Genomic DNA, 19,291 nt, shown 5'->3' with positions numbered 1-19,291 from the left:
AAAGTAATCCGCGGCCTACTGATGTGCCAGTGATTCCCAAAACATTTTACAGTCCCGTACCCTTCTATTTCATGTTTGTAACCGCCGCCACGCCCCCTCCCCCGCAACCATATTCTGCCTATAATACTTGTCAGTGTAATTTCTTCGCTGAATATGGGTCTACATCAGTATTTTGGGCAATGCGACTTGGCTATTCAGACATAAATATGTCGACGGGCCCAGGTATATTTATAAAAATAAAAAAAGTCAATGGTGAACTGATGTACATAGGCTCATGTCGCGGACCCCCTGCAATGCCGTCGCGGACCACCAGGGGGCCACGGACCCCTGGTTGAAAACCCCTGCTGTAAAAGATTGTATGGTTTTATATTTATCTGCATTAGTCGTATGTGTGTTGAAGTTGTTTTTGAATGTCCCTTATTTTGAATAAAATGTACCGATACAACATCATTTAAAAACTTTATTTATTTAATTTTAATAAACTTAAAACTTAGAAATAATATATCATTGTCAAACAATGAATTGCATCGTTAAAAAAGGTTTGAATCAAAATACATCTAAATCTAAAAAGCATTACTAAAATTTTTCAGACCTGCCAATTATGACTGATACCACAATAATTGAATTAAATTAAAAAACAATTATATAACAAAACAAAAAAAGTGTATCTAGGCACTTTACAGAGCCCTATGCCTGAACCCCCTTATAGCACAATGGCAGGGTAAGAAGGGGCAGAACTGGAGGGAGAAGAAGGGGAGGGCAGACAATCAGACACATGAGAGATAAATGTATACTCGTATCAGGATGTAATATCAAGTATTGTGGAGCAGCTTAGTGGGTATACTATTACAAGAGTCAGTAGAGTAATGGAACAGAAAACTATGTTGATGGTGGCAATTATGTACATTGCAGGTAAAGTTAGCACAGAGTATGGGGTAGAATAAGTGCATGAGAGTGTGTTCGGGGTGGGTGCAACAAGTCCCACCATGTTGCAAACACAACATGAGGGTGAAGATTGGCTGGACCAGGGGTCGGGAACTTCCAACCTCTGGGCCATATAGCATTTACACAGGACTTCAAGTCAGTTGGAAAATGAAATTATATACATTTAAACATTGACTTCATTCAGTTCATTCGTTTGTCATTCAGTGGGATAATTCATAAATGCATTATTTTAATTTAGCTGACCAAATATTATGTATTACTACAACATCATTACTATAACTAATGATTTAAAGTAGGCTAGGTGTAGTCATGTAGGGCCACAAATTACTTTGTAAATACTCGCATGGCTCTTGGTATGAGACAGATTCCCCATTCCTTCTTTAGATTATCAGACAGAGTTTCAGAATGTAGCTCTACAGCACATCAGAAAATTACCATTTTAATGTGTAAGGTGCAACAGTAGTGAAAAGCAAATCGATATTTGTGTCTGAAATGTCAATGATAATTTCACTGAAGCAATCACAAATGAAAATCAATATTGTGATTCATCATTTACATGATACTAATAGGTTTCTTTGTTTTATTTTTGTTCATGATAAACAGCTGATGATGTCCTAAGGAGAGTTATAGAGAAGCATAAAGTCAGTCTGAAGAGGAGGTTTGAGAACATATCTGAAGGCATCATCAAACCAGGAGCTGAGACACCCCTCAATAAGATCTACACAGAGCTATACATCACAGAGGGAGAGAGTGAAGGGGTGAATAAGGAACACGAGGTTTGGCAGGTAGAGTCAGCATCCAGAGCACAAACCACAGAAGACACGCTAATCAACTGCAATGACATCTTCAAGCCCTTACCTGGACAGGAGAAGCACATCAGAACTGTGATGACCAAAGGTGTTGCTGGCATTGGAAAAACAGTCACAGTGCAGAAGTTCATTCTTGATTGGATAGATGGGGTAGCCAATCAGTATGTAGACTTCATGTTTCCCCTTCCTTTCCGTGAGCTGAATTTAGTCAGGTGTGATCCGTATAGTCTTCACAAGCTCCTGCTTGACTTCCACCCTGAGCTGAAGGAGCTGAAGGATGATGAAGAATACAAAGACTGTCAGGTTGTGTTCATCTTTGATGGTTTGGATGAGAGTCGAATTTCACTAAATTTCCAATCAGAGATGTTGGTGTCTGATTTAAAACAAACATCATCAGTGGATGTTCTGATGACGAGCCTCATTCAGGGAACTCTGCTTCACTCGGCGCACATCTGGATAACCTCACGACCAGCAGCAGCCAGTCAAATTCCTGCTCAGTGCATTGATCAGGTGACAGAAGTACGAGGGTTCGATGACTCACAGAAGGAAGAGTACTTCAGGAAGAGAATCAGTGATGAGAGTCAGGCCAGCAGAATCATTTCACACATTAAGGCATCCAGGACTCTCCACATCATGTGCCACATTCCAGTCTTCTGTTGGATTGCAGCCACTGTGCTTCAGCAGATGCTGGAACAGGACAACACCCAAGAAATCCCCAAAACTCTGACTGAGATGTTCATACACTTTCTGCTCATCCAGACTACCAGAAAGAATCAGAAGTATCAAAGTGGAATACAGACAAATCAAGACCAACTCCAGGAATCACAGAAGGAAATCTTACTGAAGCTGGCAAAACTGGCTTTCATCCATCTGGAAAAAGGCAATATCATGCTTTATGAGGAAGACCTGAAAGAGTGTGGTATTGATGTCCGTGAAGCTTCAGTGTACTCTGGCATGTGCACGGAAATCTTCAAGGAAGAATCAGTGTTTCACCAAGGGAAGGTCTACTGCTTTGTGCATCTGAGCATCCAGGAGTTTCTGGCAGCACTTCATATCTTTGTCTCCTACAGCTATCAAATGGAGACCATGGGAAATTTTTTCCACTTGGAAGACTCACTAAAGTTTGCAGTTACCATAGTACTGGAAAGCAGGAATGGACACCTGGATCTTTTCCTTCGCTTCCTTCTGGGTATCTGTCGGGAGAGCAATCAGAGACTTTTGGGAGGTCTACTGAACCACACACACAACAGCTCAGAGAGCGTTAAGAAAATGTGTCAGTACATTAAGGAGCTCAATAAAGAGGATCTCTCCCCTGAAAGATGCATCAGTCTTTTGCAGTGTTTATCTGAAGTGAATGATCATTCCATGCATGATGAAATTCAGGAGTACCTGAAATCACCAAAGGGCATCAAACATGAATTGTCTCCTGCTCACTGTTCAGCACTGGCCCACATGCTTCTGATGTCTGAGGAGGTGCTGGATGAGTTTGACCTGAAGACATACAACACATCAGATGCGGGACGCAGGAGAATGATCCCAGCCCTGAGGTGCTTCAAGACAGCAAAGTGAGTTTCTGTTACTCCATTTTGAATTTCATGCTCTTAAATTCTATTTTTGGGTAAAAAGATCAGTAATGTCAGTTTGAGTGTAATGAAATACACCTGGTGTTGTCCAAATAAAAGTCTGAACTTCATTGTACTTTCACAAAAAACACAAAAATTTTATTATATTGAAATTGAGATATGAAGTACTGTTATAGCAGCATCAGTGTTTGCTAAAGCATTGACTGCACTTGGTTTGGTAAAACTGGCTACTTGAAATGTATTTTGGTCCTTCTGTCTGCCTTACTAACTGTAATTATATAGAACTAGACCACTACAAACATAACTGCTATATTTCAAAATTCCGCAGCTTAATATGTTTGTGTTTGTCGCTCAACAAATAGCTGTGGTTTGATTATGTAAATCTATCCTTATTTGCATATTGTAGGTTTACAAAAACGTGTCTTTCTGTCTAACAGACTTGATGGCTGTAAACTAAACAAGATGTCCTGTGAAACAGTGAAGAGATCTCTGCAGTCTGCTAACTCCTTGATACAGCTGGATCTGAGTCACAATTCCATAGGAGATTGTGGAGTTCAGATTTTTTCTGCAGGGCTAACTAGTCCCCACTGTAAACTGCAAACCTTAAGGTTTGTAGACTTAATTATGTTGACATTGTGTATTAGCTGAGGCCTTAGATCAATGTGAGCATTCCTGTGTAAGACTTCAGAATCAATTTCAACATGCTACCCTCTCCCTTATGTTTTACTTACGTAAGTGTCTGTTCATTAATTTTTAGAATATTAGTGTATTCCTGAGGTAGAGTCCATGATACTAATCTGTACACTTTTTGTCAAATTCAGCTTATCATTCTTGTGGCAAAATGGGAGGGAGAAGGGGAGGGGAATCAATCAGGAATGTGCCTATGAAATCATTCATCATATTTGTCTAGACTGGGAGGGGAAACAAAGTAGTTTGGCCGCCAATACACGTAAATGTACTTAATGGATATGGTCCTGAGGAGCAATGTTTCCACACCCATTAGCATTTGCGAGCAAAGGTCACGCTATAAGAGACAGAACATTTGGTTAGAGGACATCAATTGGATAAACAGATAAGGAGATCAATTTAGGTAAGCAATTAACAGTAGGTAATATGGCCACTTTATCAGTATTAGCATTAGCCATATGATATACCTAAAATGTTTTTATATTTATGTTTAGTTTTGATGAGTTCTCTTTAGTTTCCTTTAGCTGACATAGTGAATGCGGATTTTAGTTAGGATAACAAGGGTGGCAGGATACAAAATAGTGCCAAACTGGCTGTTTCCTTCAATATACTGTATAATGATCTATAGTGTCAAAAGCAGCATTAAGGTCTAGAAGAACCAGTATTTAAGTGCACCCGTGATCGGATGTGATTAGTAGGTCATTCAGAACTTTGACTAATGCCGTTACATTTCTGCAATGGGCTCTAAAGCCAGATTGGAAGTGTTCTTTGATATTGTGTTCATGTAGAAATTAAGTAAAACATTTTGACAAGAAGAGAAGGTTAGATACAGTATGGGCCTCTAGTTAGTCAGATTATCCTGATAAAGTTTTTTTTTTTATCACTGCTAATTTGAATGATTGTGGAATGTATCCTGACATGAGTAAATTGTTCATTACTTTGAGTTGTGTCTCATTTAGGGTGTTTAAGTAGTTTTAGTAGTTCTAGTAGTGAAAGCCTGACTTTGCTAATCTGGCAGACTTAAACAGTACCCCTTATCTTTTTTCCTTCATATGAATGTGAGTTCTGTGTGTTACTCCTTTTTACGAACTGCTGTGGACATCTGTGAGGACTGTGAGGACTGTGGCAATTTAGGGGTAGAGTCAGTTTTAGTATGCTATCACTGTCATGTAAAATGTAGCAGTGCATTCAGAAATATTAGGAAAAACTATTTTGTCTTTGCTCACTATGTTTTGCAGACTTGCTGAATGCACACTCACAGATGAGTCCTGTGGAATTGTGGCTACTGTTCTACAATCACCAAACTCCCTGACAGTGCTGGACCTGTGTAACAATGACCTGGGAGATTCTGGAGTTCAGCTTCTCTTTAAGGGACTGTCTAGTCCCTACTGTAAACTGGAGACATTAAGGTTGGTGTTATACATGTCTTTATTGTCTTGAATTTCCTGATTAGTTATGTAGCCCTTAACTATGATTTATACTGTTATATAAGTGTAGTGATAACCTGACTTCGCTAATGTGGCAGGCTTTACCAGTATCCCTTTTAATATTTCCTTCACATAAGATTATAATTACATTTCTACCTGTTAATACCTTGTTTATCATCCCTCTTAAAGTTTCCATTGTTTTCTCCCATCAATCCAACTCCTCAAATGGAAGATGAAAGATATATGGGAAATTATGCATTTTAAGTTTAGTCAGGACCACTCTCATCTTGGCACAGCAAAAGGCAGCTCACAATTTAGTAGAATGTGCTTCTCCCAGAGTGAGCAGACAAATTTGAAATGATTGCCTCCACCCTTTCATTATATTCATTCATCAGGTCACCTTAAGAAAGGCATTGCTTATTTTTCATTTCAGAGTAATATTTTGTTATGCTGTTTTGCAGACTTGCTAAATGCACACTCACAGATAGGTCCTGTGGAATTGTGGCTACTGTTCTACAGTCACCAAACTCTCTGACAGAGCTGGACCTGTGTAAGAATGACCTGGGAGATTCTGGAATTCAGCTTCTCTCTTATGGACTGTCCAGTCCCCACTGCAAACTTCAGACATTAAGGTTGGTGTTATACATCTTTATTGTCATGAATTTCCTGATTAGTTATGTAGCCCTTAACTATGATTTATACTGTTATATAAGTGTAGTGACAACCTGACTTCGCTAATGTGGCAGACTTTACAAGTATCCCTTTTAATATTTCCTTCACATAAGATTATAATTACATTTCTACCTGTTAATTCCTTGTTTATCATCCCTCTTAACGTTTCCATTGTTTTCCGCCATCCATCCAACTCCTCAAATGGAGGATGAAAGATAAATGGGAAATTATGTATTTTAAGTTTAGTGAGGACCACTGTCATCTTGGCACAGCAAAAGGCAGCTCACCATTTAGTAGAATGTGCTTCTCCCAGAGTGAGCAGACAAATTTGAAATGATTGCCTCCACCCTTTCATTATATTCATTCATCAGGTCACCTTAAGAAAGGCATTGCTTATTTTTCATTTCAGAGTAAAATTTTGTTATGCTGTTTTGCAGACTTGCTGAATGCACACTCACAGATAAGTCCTGTGGAATTGTGGCTACTGTTCTACAGTCACCAAACTCCCTGACAGAGCTGGATCTGTGTAACAATGACCTGGGAGATTCTGGAATTCAGCTTCTCTCTTATGGACTGGCCCACCCCCACTGCAAACTGCAGACATTAAGGTTGGTGTTATACATGTCTTTATTGTCATGAATTTCCTGATTAGTTATAGATAGATAGCAGTGGCGGCTCCTGAAAAAATTCTCAGGGGGGGCAATTTTTTTTTATAATGATTAAGGCGACCCATTCAGTAAGTACATTAAGTTAGCTGATTAACTCATACAGCAATACCTTTTTGTCCACTATTGGCAGCACACAACAGTAATATGTCCCCTCTTGCTACATAGCTAGAGTAGCAAGTTACAGGTGGAAAGCTATAGAAGAAAGTTGCATCCAGGAGCCTTCATAAGCAAACATGATGTGGCTCCACATTAAATTATCCCACTTTTTCATTATCCACGTGTCTCAGATGTTGTATGATGTAACATAGCTTAACAGGACACATGATATGTCCAGTAACATCATAAAGAAGGGGTAACATAAGTCAAAAACAACAATATTTATTGACTGATCTTGAAAGTATTGGCTTACAAAAGCAAAATAAGTCATCACATGAAAAATGATTCAGTGTTAGTGCAAGAAGCGAACTGTGAAACACACTGTAAAACCTATGAAAAGTTACAGTGGTATATGAAATACAGACCGCATTAGCCACGCGATTTTCTTTTGTTCCAATTCTTGGATGTAGGATTTCCCTCCCTTTGTAGAAACCTGTTGAATGGATACATTTGGTCTAGGAAGTCCTAATTGTTTTGTTGTCAATTTATCTTCATTAGTACGCCGACTAAAAAGGAGTTTCTGTCAAAGAGCGAATCGAGTTATTGCACTGGACAGGGCAGCCATCTTGACAGAATATGCCTCCGTCGAAGCTGTATGACGTTCGTATAGGCTTTTACGTCCACTACTTATGACAAGACCAGGAGGGGCGAGCCCTCCCGGAAGCCATAGAGAATGCATTGAGAGCTCTGTTTTGTGAAAAAAATGGATTTAACATGGGAGTCAACGGGAGAGGTCTGGGGCGATTTTCATTTCGCCCCAAATCGCCCCAGAAGGGGTGGGGCCATTTGAAGCACGACTTTAGGCTGACTGACCGACTGTTACCTGATTCGACAATGACATACAGAGACAGATCAGACGGTCTAGTGGTAGAATCCGACAGAAAAAAAATATTACATTTAAATGTACGTGTCATTTACGCGACTTACAAGGATATTGCGTTTATACATAAGGAGTTTTTTTTTTTTTTTTCTTTTCCCCTAGGCAGTGCGTCACCCCAATCACCCTTATGGACGAGCCGCCCCTGATAGATAGATAGATGGATACTTTATTAATCCCGAGGGAAATTTAGGTCATCCAGTAGCTTATACACATACACAAATACACATATACACTTATACACCTCACCGACATACATACATAAATCACATATACATACACATAGGGAGAACATATTCACACAGAGTGTTTCCAGATGCAGGAAAGGGTCTGACCCTATTGTACAGAGTGCAATGATTTTGACAGTGTCGGTGCTAGGAGGAAAGTGAAAAGTGATCATGTGCTGCTGGTGTGGAGAGTGCAAAAAAAATAAATATATAATGTTCTTGTGCTTGTGAGGATGGGTAGTAAAAGATAGTGATCTTGTGCTTGTGTGTGTGTGAGTGTTTGGAAAGTGCAAAGAGCAAAGTGATAGTGCAGGATATGTAGGTGGTAAAGTCTGTGCATGTAGCCCTCAACTATGATTTATACTGTTATATAAGTGTAGTGACAACCTGACTTCGCTAATGTGGCAGACTTTACCAGTATCCCTTTTAATATTTCCTTCACATAAGATTATAATTACATTTCTACCTGTTAATTCCTTGTTTATCATCCCTCTTAACGTTTCCATTGTTTTCCGCCATCCATCCAACTCCTCAAATGGAGGATGAAAGATATATGGGAAATTATGCATTTTAAGTTTAGTCAGGACCACTGTCATCTTGGCACAGCAAAAGGCAGCTCACCATTTAGTAGAATGTGCTTCTCCCAGAGTGAGCAGACAAATTTGAAATGATTGTTTCCACCCTTTCATTATATTCATTCATCAGGTCACCTTAAGAAAGGCATTGCTTATTTTTCATTTCAGAGTAATATTTTGTTATGCTGTTTTACAGACTAGCTGAATGCACACTCACAGATACGTCCTGTGGAATTGTGACTACTGTTCTACAGTCACCAAACTCCCTGACAGAGCTGAGCCTGAGTAACAATGACCTGGGAGATTCTGGAATTCAGCTTCTCTCTTATGGACTGGCCCGCCCCCACTGCAAACTGCAGACATTAAGGTTGTTGTTATACATGTCTTTATTGTCATGAATTTCCTGATTAGTTATGTAGCCCTTAACTATGATTTATACTGTTATATAAGTGTAGTGACAACCTGACTTCGCTAATGTGGCAGACTTTACCAGTATCCCTTTTAATATTTCCTTCACATAACATTATAATTACATTTCTACCTGTTAATTCCTTGTTTATCATCCCTCTTAAAGTTTCCATTGTTTTCCCCCATCTGTCCAACTCCTCAAATGGAGGATGAAAGATATATGGGAAATTATGCATTTTAGGTTTGGTCAGGACCACTCTCATCTAGGGATGGGTATCGTTTGGTTTTTATCCGATACCGGTACATAACCGATATTTTTAAAACGATACCGGTGCCTAAATGGTGCCGGAACCGATACTTTCATAAAAAAAATAATTAAAAAAATGACGATTGGCGACATTTAAGAAAGGCTTTATTGCCAAATATATGAACTGTTTAAAGTAGATTATATATATAAATAAATACAAAACACTTTTTAACTTAAAACTTAAATAATATATGAACTGTTAACAAAAGTTTAGACTATACTTAAATAAATACAAATAAATACAAAACACACACACACACACTCTGTACACACACTACAGCTTCAATACTTCAGCAATTCTTTTGTTCAATTCAATTTTTTTTCTTCAAATTGAACAATATATTAACTGTTTAAAGTATATTACAAATATAAATACATACAAAACACTTGGCTTCAAACTACAGCTTCAAACTTTTTAACTTCAAACTATGAACATTATATTAACTGTAAACAACAGTTTATAGTATACTTAAATAAATATAAATAAATACAAAAAACTATTTCAAACTTCTTTTGCAAAAATATGAGCATATTTGCCTTTGGAGTCAAAAATGTATTATTTTGTTTGCATTTATTTCATGAAATTTCACCATTTTATGATTTGTTTATACCTATCTTTTCTATCTTGTTTATAGTTAATCTTGTTACTTGAACACACTGAGTACGAGAAAATGTGTACTGCCCCTTTAAGAGACTACCGTAGGCTAAGTGTAGCTGTCATCATATTTTTCTGTCTTCGGTTGCTGATCTGTCGTTGACTCTTGCCTTCTCTCCCCTCTTTTCACGCAATTGTTTTGTTGCATTTGCTGCACCTCGTGATGTTTGAATATTTTTGTGCGAAATACAGCCACACCTTTGACCGTTTACCTTTTGGTATTTTCTCTGTTAAAAGGTTGATGGCTAGTTCTGTTTGTGCTTGCTCTGTGAAATGCTGCATGCTCTTCACTGTCATAAGACTGTTGCTATGAAAACACCAATGAGCGTGAGTGACACAGGACAAAGTTTACATTGGGAGCTGGGGCAGTTTTACATGTGCCCCGCAGAATCTGCCTAGCAACCGTTTTCAATTGGCTCAGGCACCGAAATGAAGCACCGAAATCTGCATTGCATTTCGGTCCGGGTAGGTACCGGTTGTATTGGAACCGGTTCCATATTGGTACCGGTTCTCGGTACCCAACCCTACTCTCATCTTGGCACAGCAAAAGGCAACTCACCATTTAGTAGAATGTGCTTCTCCCAGAGTGAGCAGAGGAATTGGAAATGATTGCCTCCACCCTTTCATTATATTCATTCATCAGGTCACCTTAAGAAAGGCATTGCTTATTTTTCATTTCAGAGTAATATTTTGTTATGCTGTTTTGCAGACTTGCTGAATGCACACTCACAGATAAGTCCTGTGGAATTGTGGCTACTGTTCTACAGTCACCAAACTCCCTGACAGAGCTGAGTCTGAGTTACAATGACCTGGGAGATTCTGGAATTCAACTTCTCTCTAATGGACTGTCTAGTCCTCACTGCAAACTACAGACATTAAGGTTGGTCTTGTATATGTCTTTATTTTCATGAATTTCCTGGTTAGCTATGTAGCCCTTAACTATGATTTTTAATGTTAGATAAGCAAAGTGATTACCTGACTTTGCTAATATGGAAGATTTTAACAGTATCTCTTTTTGTCTGCTTTTCTTTACAAAAGATTCTAACTCAATTTCCACCTGTTAATTCTCTGTCTCTCAATCTTCTTAGAGCTTGCGCTTTTTCCCCCAACCCTTCAACTCCTAATATGCTGGATGATAGATGTATGGGAAATTATGTATTTGAAGTTGATATGAAATTTAAAAAACATTATAAAAAATGTATTTGAAAAATATGGGACATTTCTTTTTTTTAAATGCTACAGTTAACCTTATAATAACCATGAAAACATAACAGTGGAATGACTCTTCACATCACATTTTCCTGTAAAAGTAACAGTGAACACCCTACTCTGCCAACATCACTGTACTGAGGTGTGAACTTCAATATTCTATAGACTGGTCAAATCTGTTCTCCTTCAATTAGTAATCCTTCTAACTGATTTAATGTCTAATCTAATACATTTTTTGTCAAATTCAGCAAACTGCTCCTCACCGTCCCCCAGCATCTCGTTCTTGGTTTGACATGAAAATTTACTTCAGTTTTGGTACTTGGTCTTGGCTCTGTAAATGTCAAACACATATATTGGATCAGATCGAACCAGGGACTTTCAGCCAATCAACACATTGCTTTAGGAGCATGGAAAAAAGTAGTCTAATATGATTGGATGTTCATCTCAGTTATCAACAGCCTTTCACCAGAATTGTGGACTCTTCTTTTCATTTTCAATAGAGAAAGGGAATGAATGGGTTTGTTTAGACCTTCAGATATTAAGAATGTTGTAATTGATAAGAAGTTAATGTAAAATAGCATGTAGCCTACATCACGCTACATATTAGTAAAATCCCTTGTAGACTTTGATGTAATGCTAAGTGAATCCTGGAGACAGACTAGATTCAATATAATGCAATTCAAATTACAGGCTGAATAGTAAGGATTTAATGTTGTTCATTTTTTGGATGACTAATCTCTGTGTGTGTGTGTGTTTGTGTTTGTGTGTGTGTGTCTTTCTCTCTCAGGCTCTCTAATTGTCGGATCTTAAATGAAGGTTATGTTTTTCTGGCTCTCACACTGATGTTAAAGTCCTCCTGTGTGAAAGAACTGGATGTCAGCAACAATAATGTTGGAGAATCAAAGTCAGGATGGAAGCTGTTGTCTGCTACACTGAAGGGTCCTCAACGTGAAGTTGAAGCACTTCAGTATGTACTCCATCAATACAGAACCATCTAGTTTCTTTCCTGGTTTTACACCTAATGTTTTCTTATTTTAATGTTTTTACTGAGACAGCTGCATTCAGATAAGAGAGTATGGATGAAAATGTATTCATTAGCCTAGCTCCTATGCTTTCAAGTGTGAATAGTGAATTTGCTCAGCAGATACTGAAAAGAAAAATATTTTTTTATGAAATTAATATGAATTTCACTAGTGTTGTTGAACAATTATGTGACCTGCTATTGTTACTTCTCTATGCAGGACTATGTAATCCTCACTACAAACTGCAGTTATTAATGTTCCCTTTAGACTCCACATAGCATGTTATCCTAAGTTACTCATTCAGAAAAAAAGAACAAAGAGAATACTTCCTTGAGACAGAAAAAGTTCGTACAACAGTTCATGAAACCTAATTTAGTTACAAAAATGAAGAGATCTAACGTACAGCATGAGAAGTATTTTTCATACTTAATAATGTGCCAATATGAAATCAATTACATATTTTTAAGGATCAGCAATTGCATTTCCAATTCATATTTGCAGAGAACACACAACATTTGCTCCATGTTTATGTAACTTCCGGTATAAACCCTATCCCGATCTTCTATCTGAATACAGATACAGAGACAGATAACTTTGTTGGTTGAACAGATACAGATGCTGATGCAGATAATGATTAGCCTGGGTGCCAGACGAACTTAGCCCCGCTCACAACATTTTAGGTCGGGAAGTTCGGTCTGGCATTGCTTCGTTGGGGAGAGACTATGCCCGAACAGAAGCTGTTTGGACCAATCAAATTGTCAGGGCGGGCTTTATACGATGATGGACAGATGATCAACAGTAACGTAATCAACCAGGTCACCAAAGAGCGCTTGGTTTAAATTCGTTTTCAACAAACATGGCTGGCTGATTGGTTGTAGGTCTATCCAATAGAGCGAAGAGGCATCTTTTTTCCTGGTTCGGTTGAAACACGCCCCATAATCACAGCCCAATGGAGCAGTATCAGACTCATATTCTGACTTGAATTATGAGTATGACAACGTCAGGCTAGATAATGATGTCACTGTACACCTCTAGTTGGTAGGTAGAGTGTGCACATGGATGAACAGTGTAGTGGCATGATAGTGGTTGAAGCTCTTCATTTAACGGTATATGTCACTTACGCCATGTTCAATTTAGAATTGCATATTCAAAAGCTAAGGGATTTGATGGAGAATAACTGAAGTGAGGTGCAGATGAATGAATAAACTGAGACCTGTAGAGGAATGTGAGTTGTGTGTTGCTCCTTATTACAGGCTGCTTTGGACATTAAATTGAGGGAACTGTAAGGACTGTGGCAATATATTGGTAGACCCTGTTTGTGTATTAGTATGCCATAACTGTCATGTAAAATGTAGCAGTGTATTCATTAGGGTATTATTTTAGACTCAGTACCACTTCAACAGGATTTCCAGTTGTCTCCACCCTTTCATTATATTGATCTCCAAGTAAACTTTAAGAAAGGCATTGCTTATATTTTATTTTAGAGTAATATTGTGTCTTTTGTTAAACTGTTTTGCAGACTTGCTGAATGTGAACTCACAGAAAAGTCCTGTGGAATTTTGGCTACTGTTCTACAATCACCAAACTCCCTGACAGTGCTGGACCTGTGTAACAATGACCTGGGAGATTCTGGAGTTCAGCTTCTCTCTAACGGACTCTCTAGTCCCCACTGCAAACTGAGGAAATTAAGGTTGATGTTATACATGTCTTCAATGTCATGAATTTCCTGATTAGCTATGTAGTGCATAACTATGATTTATACTGTTATATAACCATATTCATAACCTGATATCACTAATGTGGCAGACTTTAACCGTACCCTTTTTCTTTTTTCCTTCACACAAGATTCTAACTTAATTTGCAGTGTAACTGTTCATTCTGTGTCTCTCATCCCTCACAGAGCTTCCGCTGTTTTTTTTCCCATCCTTCCAACTCCTCAAATGGAGGAGGAAAGATATATGGGCAATAATTTATTTTAGGTTCAGATGAAATTACATCACTAAGATTAAGATACAAAATATATAGGAAATGTTTTACATTTTTAGCAGTACGGAAAGCTTACGGAAAAAATTACAACATAACAGTGGAAGAAATGTTCACATCACATTTTGTTGTGAAAGTAACAGTGAACATCCTACCCTGCCAACATCACTGTACTGAGGTGTGAACTTCTATCTTCTGTAGACTGGTAAAATCAGTCCCACATAAATAACTTATCCTTCTAACTGATCAAATATCAAATCCCATACAAATGCTTCTCACAGTACTCTACTTGTCCGTTCTTTGTTTTCCAATCAAATACAATCCAGTTTTTCTACACAGTCCTGGCTCTGTATATGTGAAACAAACATAGTGGATCAAACAAAACCTGGCACTATTCCAGCCAATTATCAACAACCTTTCACCGGAATTGTGGACTCTTCCTTTAACTTTCACTACAGAAAGGGAATGAATGAGTTTATTTAGTTGAGGCGCTCAGTTAAGCTAACGTTCTACTCTGTGGTGATATTAGCCGAAACATTTTGAAGTTTCTCAAGCGAAAAGAATGACAGCACTGGTAATGTCAAACTACCGAAAACATCAAAAATTCGGCAAAAATACAACCCTGATTATATTAGATTTGGTTTTGTGAAAGGAGGTGACGACGTTGAGCCCAGAGCTCAGTGTGTCAAGTGCGCTTTAACGCTGTCTGATGAGGTGCTCAAACCTTCAAATTTGAAGCGACGCGACATCCAGCATTCAAATACTTCAAATACAAAAAAAGACCATTTCTGCATTGGCTAATCAATCGAAGAGTGCTTTGAAGGCCAGTTACTTGGTAGCTAGACGTGTGGCACAGGCCAAGATGGCATTTACGATCGTGGAGGAAGTGTTTCTGCCAGCTGCGGTGGATATGTGCTGCAAGATGATTGTGGAAGATGCTGCAAAAAAACTCTTGACAGTACCACTTTCAAACTACACAGCAAGTCGTTGGATTTCAGAGATGGCCTCGGACATACAGAACCAGGTCCTGGAAAGGATTAAAGTAGCCCGTTATTTTCAATACAGTCAGACGAGTCGACGGACAGCAGTAACGATGCATTACTGCATTTGTGCGTTATCGTTGGAGCGGTATTCTGCAAGAGGACATTCTTTTCCGTGGAGAGCTACCAACTCGAACCACTACCCAGGAATGCTTGGTGCTAATTATGTTGATAATGGATTGCAGCAACAGATTTAAATTTAATTTGAATCATTATTTGGACCTATTTTTTGAAAATTATTTAGTTTGAATGTCTGAAGCAAAACCTATTTTAATTAGGCCTAGCTGAGTGGTCTTGTTTGCATGTTTCATCACTTGAGTGCATGCTATCTTTTGGGTCTATTCTGGTTTTATTTACTTGCTTGTTTGCTGTGCAAAAATAGGCCTAGGCCTACTGCAAATGAATTCCTTTGTTTCACAACTCTTTTGGATAATACATATCTTTTGACTGAAAATGCTCTGTGTGGTTTTATGTTGTTTTCTGGTGGACAATACAATTTTGATTAATGTCTAGGCTCTCACCTGTATCAGGTGCTGATGTTGCTCTTTGTGACACATAACAGTCACTTATTATTTAGAATGGAATGTAGATTATCAAAAATAAGCGGGGTGTCTGTTTGGACCCACCCTGTTACAAATACGAATAGGTGGGCCTTGGAGTAGAAAAAGTTGAGAACCCCTGCCTAGATTCAATACAATTCAATTTAAATTACAGAGTGAATCCTAAGGGTTTACAGTTGTTGATTTTTAGGATGACTCATTTTTCTCTCTTTCTCTCTCTGTCTCTCTCTCGATGTGTCTGTCTGTCTGTCTCTCTCAGGCTCTGTAATTGTCGGATCTCAAATGATGGTTATGTTTGTCTGGCTCTCACATTGATGGTAAACCCCTCCTGTGTGAAAAATCTGGATATGAGCAACAATCATCCTGGAGAATCAGCACAGAAGCTTCTAGACTTAGTATCTTCTAGACTCGAGGAACCTCACCGTAAAGTTGAAGCACTTCAGTATGTACTCCATGAATCTGAACCCTCTAGTTCCAATCCTGGTTTTACACCTAAAGTTTAATTTATTTATTTTTTACTGAGAAAGTTGCATTCAGATAAGAGAGTGTACATGAACTTTTATTCATTAGGCTAGCTCCTATGTTCTTCAGTGTGAATAGTGAATGTGATCCTGGAAAGAAAACCACTAAATATGAATTCGAATAATCTGAAAAGAGGAGATGCAGGAATAAATGTACAAATGTATAAATGTAACTGTAGTTTAATAATTATGTGACCCGTTACTGTTAGTTCTCTCTGCAGGACTATGTAGTCTCGGTATAAACCACGCTATGTGCCTGTCTTCTGTCTGAGTACAGATACAGAGACTGATAATATTTTTGGTTGAACAGATACAGATAATGATGCAGATAATGACGTCTCTGTACACCTCTAGTGTTTAGCTATAGTGCGTATGATAGGGTTTGAAGCTCTTCATATAACAGTATATGCCATAAATGTCATGTTCAATTTAGAAGTTAATTTTCATTATTTTAAAACCTAATGAATTTGGAGAAGAATAGCTAAAGTAGTTTGCACATGAATTAATGAACTGAGACCTGTAGAGGAATGTGCGTTTGGTGTGTTACTCCTTTTTACAGGCTGCTGTGGACATTAAATTGAGGGGAACTGTGAGGACTGTGGCAATATAGTGGTAGACCATGTTTGAGTATTGGTATGCCATTACTGTCATGTAAAATGTAGCAGTGCATTTAGAAATTTAAGGAAAAACTCAGAACTAATTCAACTGGAATTTTTTGTCTCCACCTTTTCATTATGTTGATTTCAAGGGACACCTTCAGAAAGGTATTGCTTATTTTACATTTCAGGGTAATATTTTCTCTCTTCTTATGCTGTTTTCCAGACTTGCTGAATGCAAACTTACGGATAAGTCCTGTGGAATTTTGGCTACTTTTCTACAGACACCAAACTCCCTGACAGTGCTGGACCTGAGTAACACTGACCTGGGAGATTCTGGAGTTCAGCTTCTCTCTATCGGATTGTCTAGTCCCCACTGCAAACTGCAGTCATTAAGGTTGTTGTTATACATGACTTTATTTTCCTGAATAATCTGATTCGTTATTTGGCCCAAAAACATCAAGGCATGTCAGACTACATAAACAAGTCTTGGACTCCCAAGTGTTAGCTATGATTTATACTGGTATGTATCATAGTTATAACCTGACTTTGCTATCCGGCAGACTTTCACAGTACCCCTTTTCTTTTTTCCTTAACATAAGATTCTGACTGAAATTACAACACTTAATTATCTGTCTCTCAACCCTCTTAGAGCTTAAATTTTTTCCCATCCCTCTCCTTCCCACTCCTCAAATGTAGGATGAAAGATGTATGGGAAACAGGTATTTTAAGTTCAGATTCAATTGCATTTAAAAAATAAAATAAAAATTGATACAAAAAATAAAGGAAATAAAACTAAATCATAAGCACCACAGTAAAGGTTACAAAAACCATGACAACATAATAGTGGATTAAGTATTCGCATCATATTTTCTAGTAAAAGTATCAGTGGACACCCTTCCCTGCCAACATCACTGTACTTAGGTGTGAACTTCTATTTTCTGTACACTGGTCAAATCCGTCTATCAGGCCGGGGTTTTCAGGCAAACACGCAGATTGCAGGTCAGGTGCAACAAAAGAGTTTATTCACAGCCGGCTTGCTAGCCAGACCTACACAGTAGCAAACACTGCTAGGTTAGCAAAGTTCATAACCTAACAGTCTCAGTTAACAAAGGTACATTCCACAGAAGAATGGTTAATCCAACATAAAGTAATCCATAAGAGGTAATCCACAAAGAAGGTATGATCCAAAGGAAAGAAGTCTCCCCTTTGGGCGTAGCTGCACACAACTCGTTACAGTCAATGGAAGTCGCGGCTAGCTTATGCTAAGCTAACTCGCGATAACATTAGCATTACACAAACGGGGTCAATGTCCACAAACAAAGTCTTCCTAAGAGAAGAAGGAACAAGAGAAGGTGTACTCACGAAACTCCATGACAGAGTGAAGGGGGAAGGGAACCCAGTGCTTAAGTAGGAAGTGGTGATCACCGCAGGTGTAGCCCAGTGTAGAAGAAAAGGTTAGTGCTATGTGCTCTAGGATGAGTGTCGCCCTCTAGAGGACTGGCGACCGTGCGCGGATGTGACACCGTCCCACATAAATAACGTATCCTTTTTACTGATTATATGTCAAATCCCATACAAATGCTTATCATGGTCCTTTACTTGTCTAGCAGTAAAATATACTCCCATTTTTGTGCGCAGTACTGGCTCTGTAAATGTGAACAAAATAATAGATCAGACCAATCCTGGTACTATTCTAGCCAATCAATACTCTTTTTCAGGAGCATGTAAAAAAATAGTGTAATATGAATAGATATTGAGCAACAAGGTTTCACTGGAACTGTGGAATCTTCCTTTAATTTTCACTAGAAATAAGAAATGAATGGGTATATTTAGGCCTTCAGAAATTAAGAATATTGTGATTAATATGAAGCTCTTCATGTGACAGCATATGTCATTCATTTTGTGTTAATTTTATAATTGCATTTTCAAGACCTAAGGGATTTGGTAAAGAAAATAACTGAAGTAGTGTGCACATGAATGAACTGAGACCTGTGGTGAAATGTGAGTTGTGTGTCGCCACATTTATACATGTCAGGGCCAGAGTGAGGAATTGAACCCGGACCGTTGAATTACTGGTCCAGTGAGAATCACACTGAGCAAAGTGGGACCCAAGTGCAGACATGCATGAGTGCAAAAAACATTGGCCCTCATTCTCGAACATTTTCTGAAGTTTCTTCTGAAATGTTTCTTACGGGCTTCGGAAAAACAACGTAAGCAAAAGACATCCGCCAAATTCATGCACGCTTGAAAATGAGGTCCTACGCAGCAGAAGTTTTCTGGGCTGTGCTCCCCCGGAAGAGTTTTCTTAAATTGAAAGCGCGTTCTCGTGCTCCTGAATTTGCATACATACACGCCCTGCCA

General features: G+C 38.4%; 1 protein-coding gene across 1 annotated transcript in view; it reads left to right on the top strand.

Moving 5' to 3' along the window:
* Positions 1-1,288: 1,288 nt before the first annotated feature.
* The window catches only part of LOC105905782 (NACHT, LRR and PYD domains-containing protein 3-like), a gene marked incomplete at its 3' end in the record, with an annotated part of 38,711 nt that continues 20,708 nt past the window's right edge, over positions 1,289-19,291 (top strand). The window contains exons 1-4 of the mRNA XM_042703501.1: positions 1,289-1,298; positions 1,549-3,319; positions 10,706-10,876; positions 13,747-13,917. Coding sequence (XP_042559435.1) covers positions 1,289-1,298; positions 1,549-3,319; positions 10,706-10,876; positions 13,747-13,917 — 2,123 coding nt within the window. The remainder of the gene's footprint in view (positions 1,299-1,548; positions 3,320-10,705; positions 10,877-13,746; positions 13,918-19,291) is intronic.

The sequence above is a fragment of the Clupea harengus genome, chromosome 24, assembly GCF_900700415.2.
Source record: "Clupea harengus chromosome 24, Ch_v2.0.2, whole genome shotgun sequence".
Classification (NCBI taxonomy): Eukaryota; Metazoa; Chordata; class Actinopteri; order Clupeiformes; family Clupeidae; genus Clupea; species Clupea harengus.
Note: the sequence above shows the minus strand (reverse complement) of the source record. Positions and strands in the feature narration are given on the sequence as shown.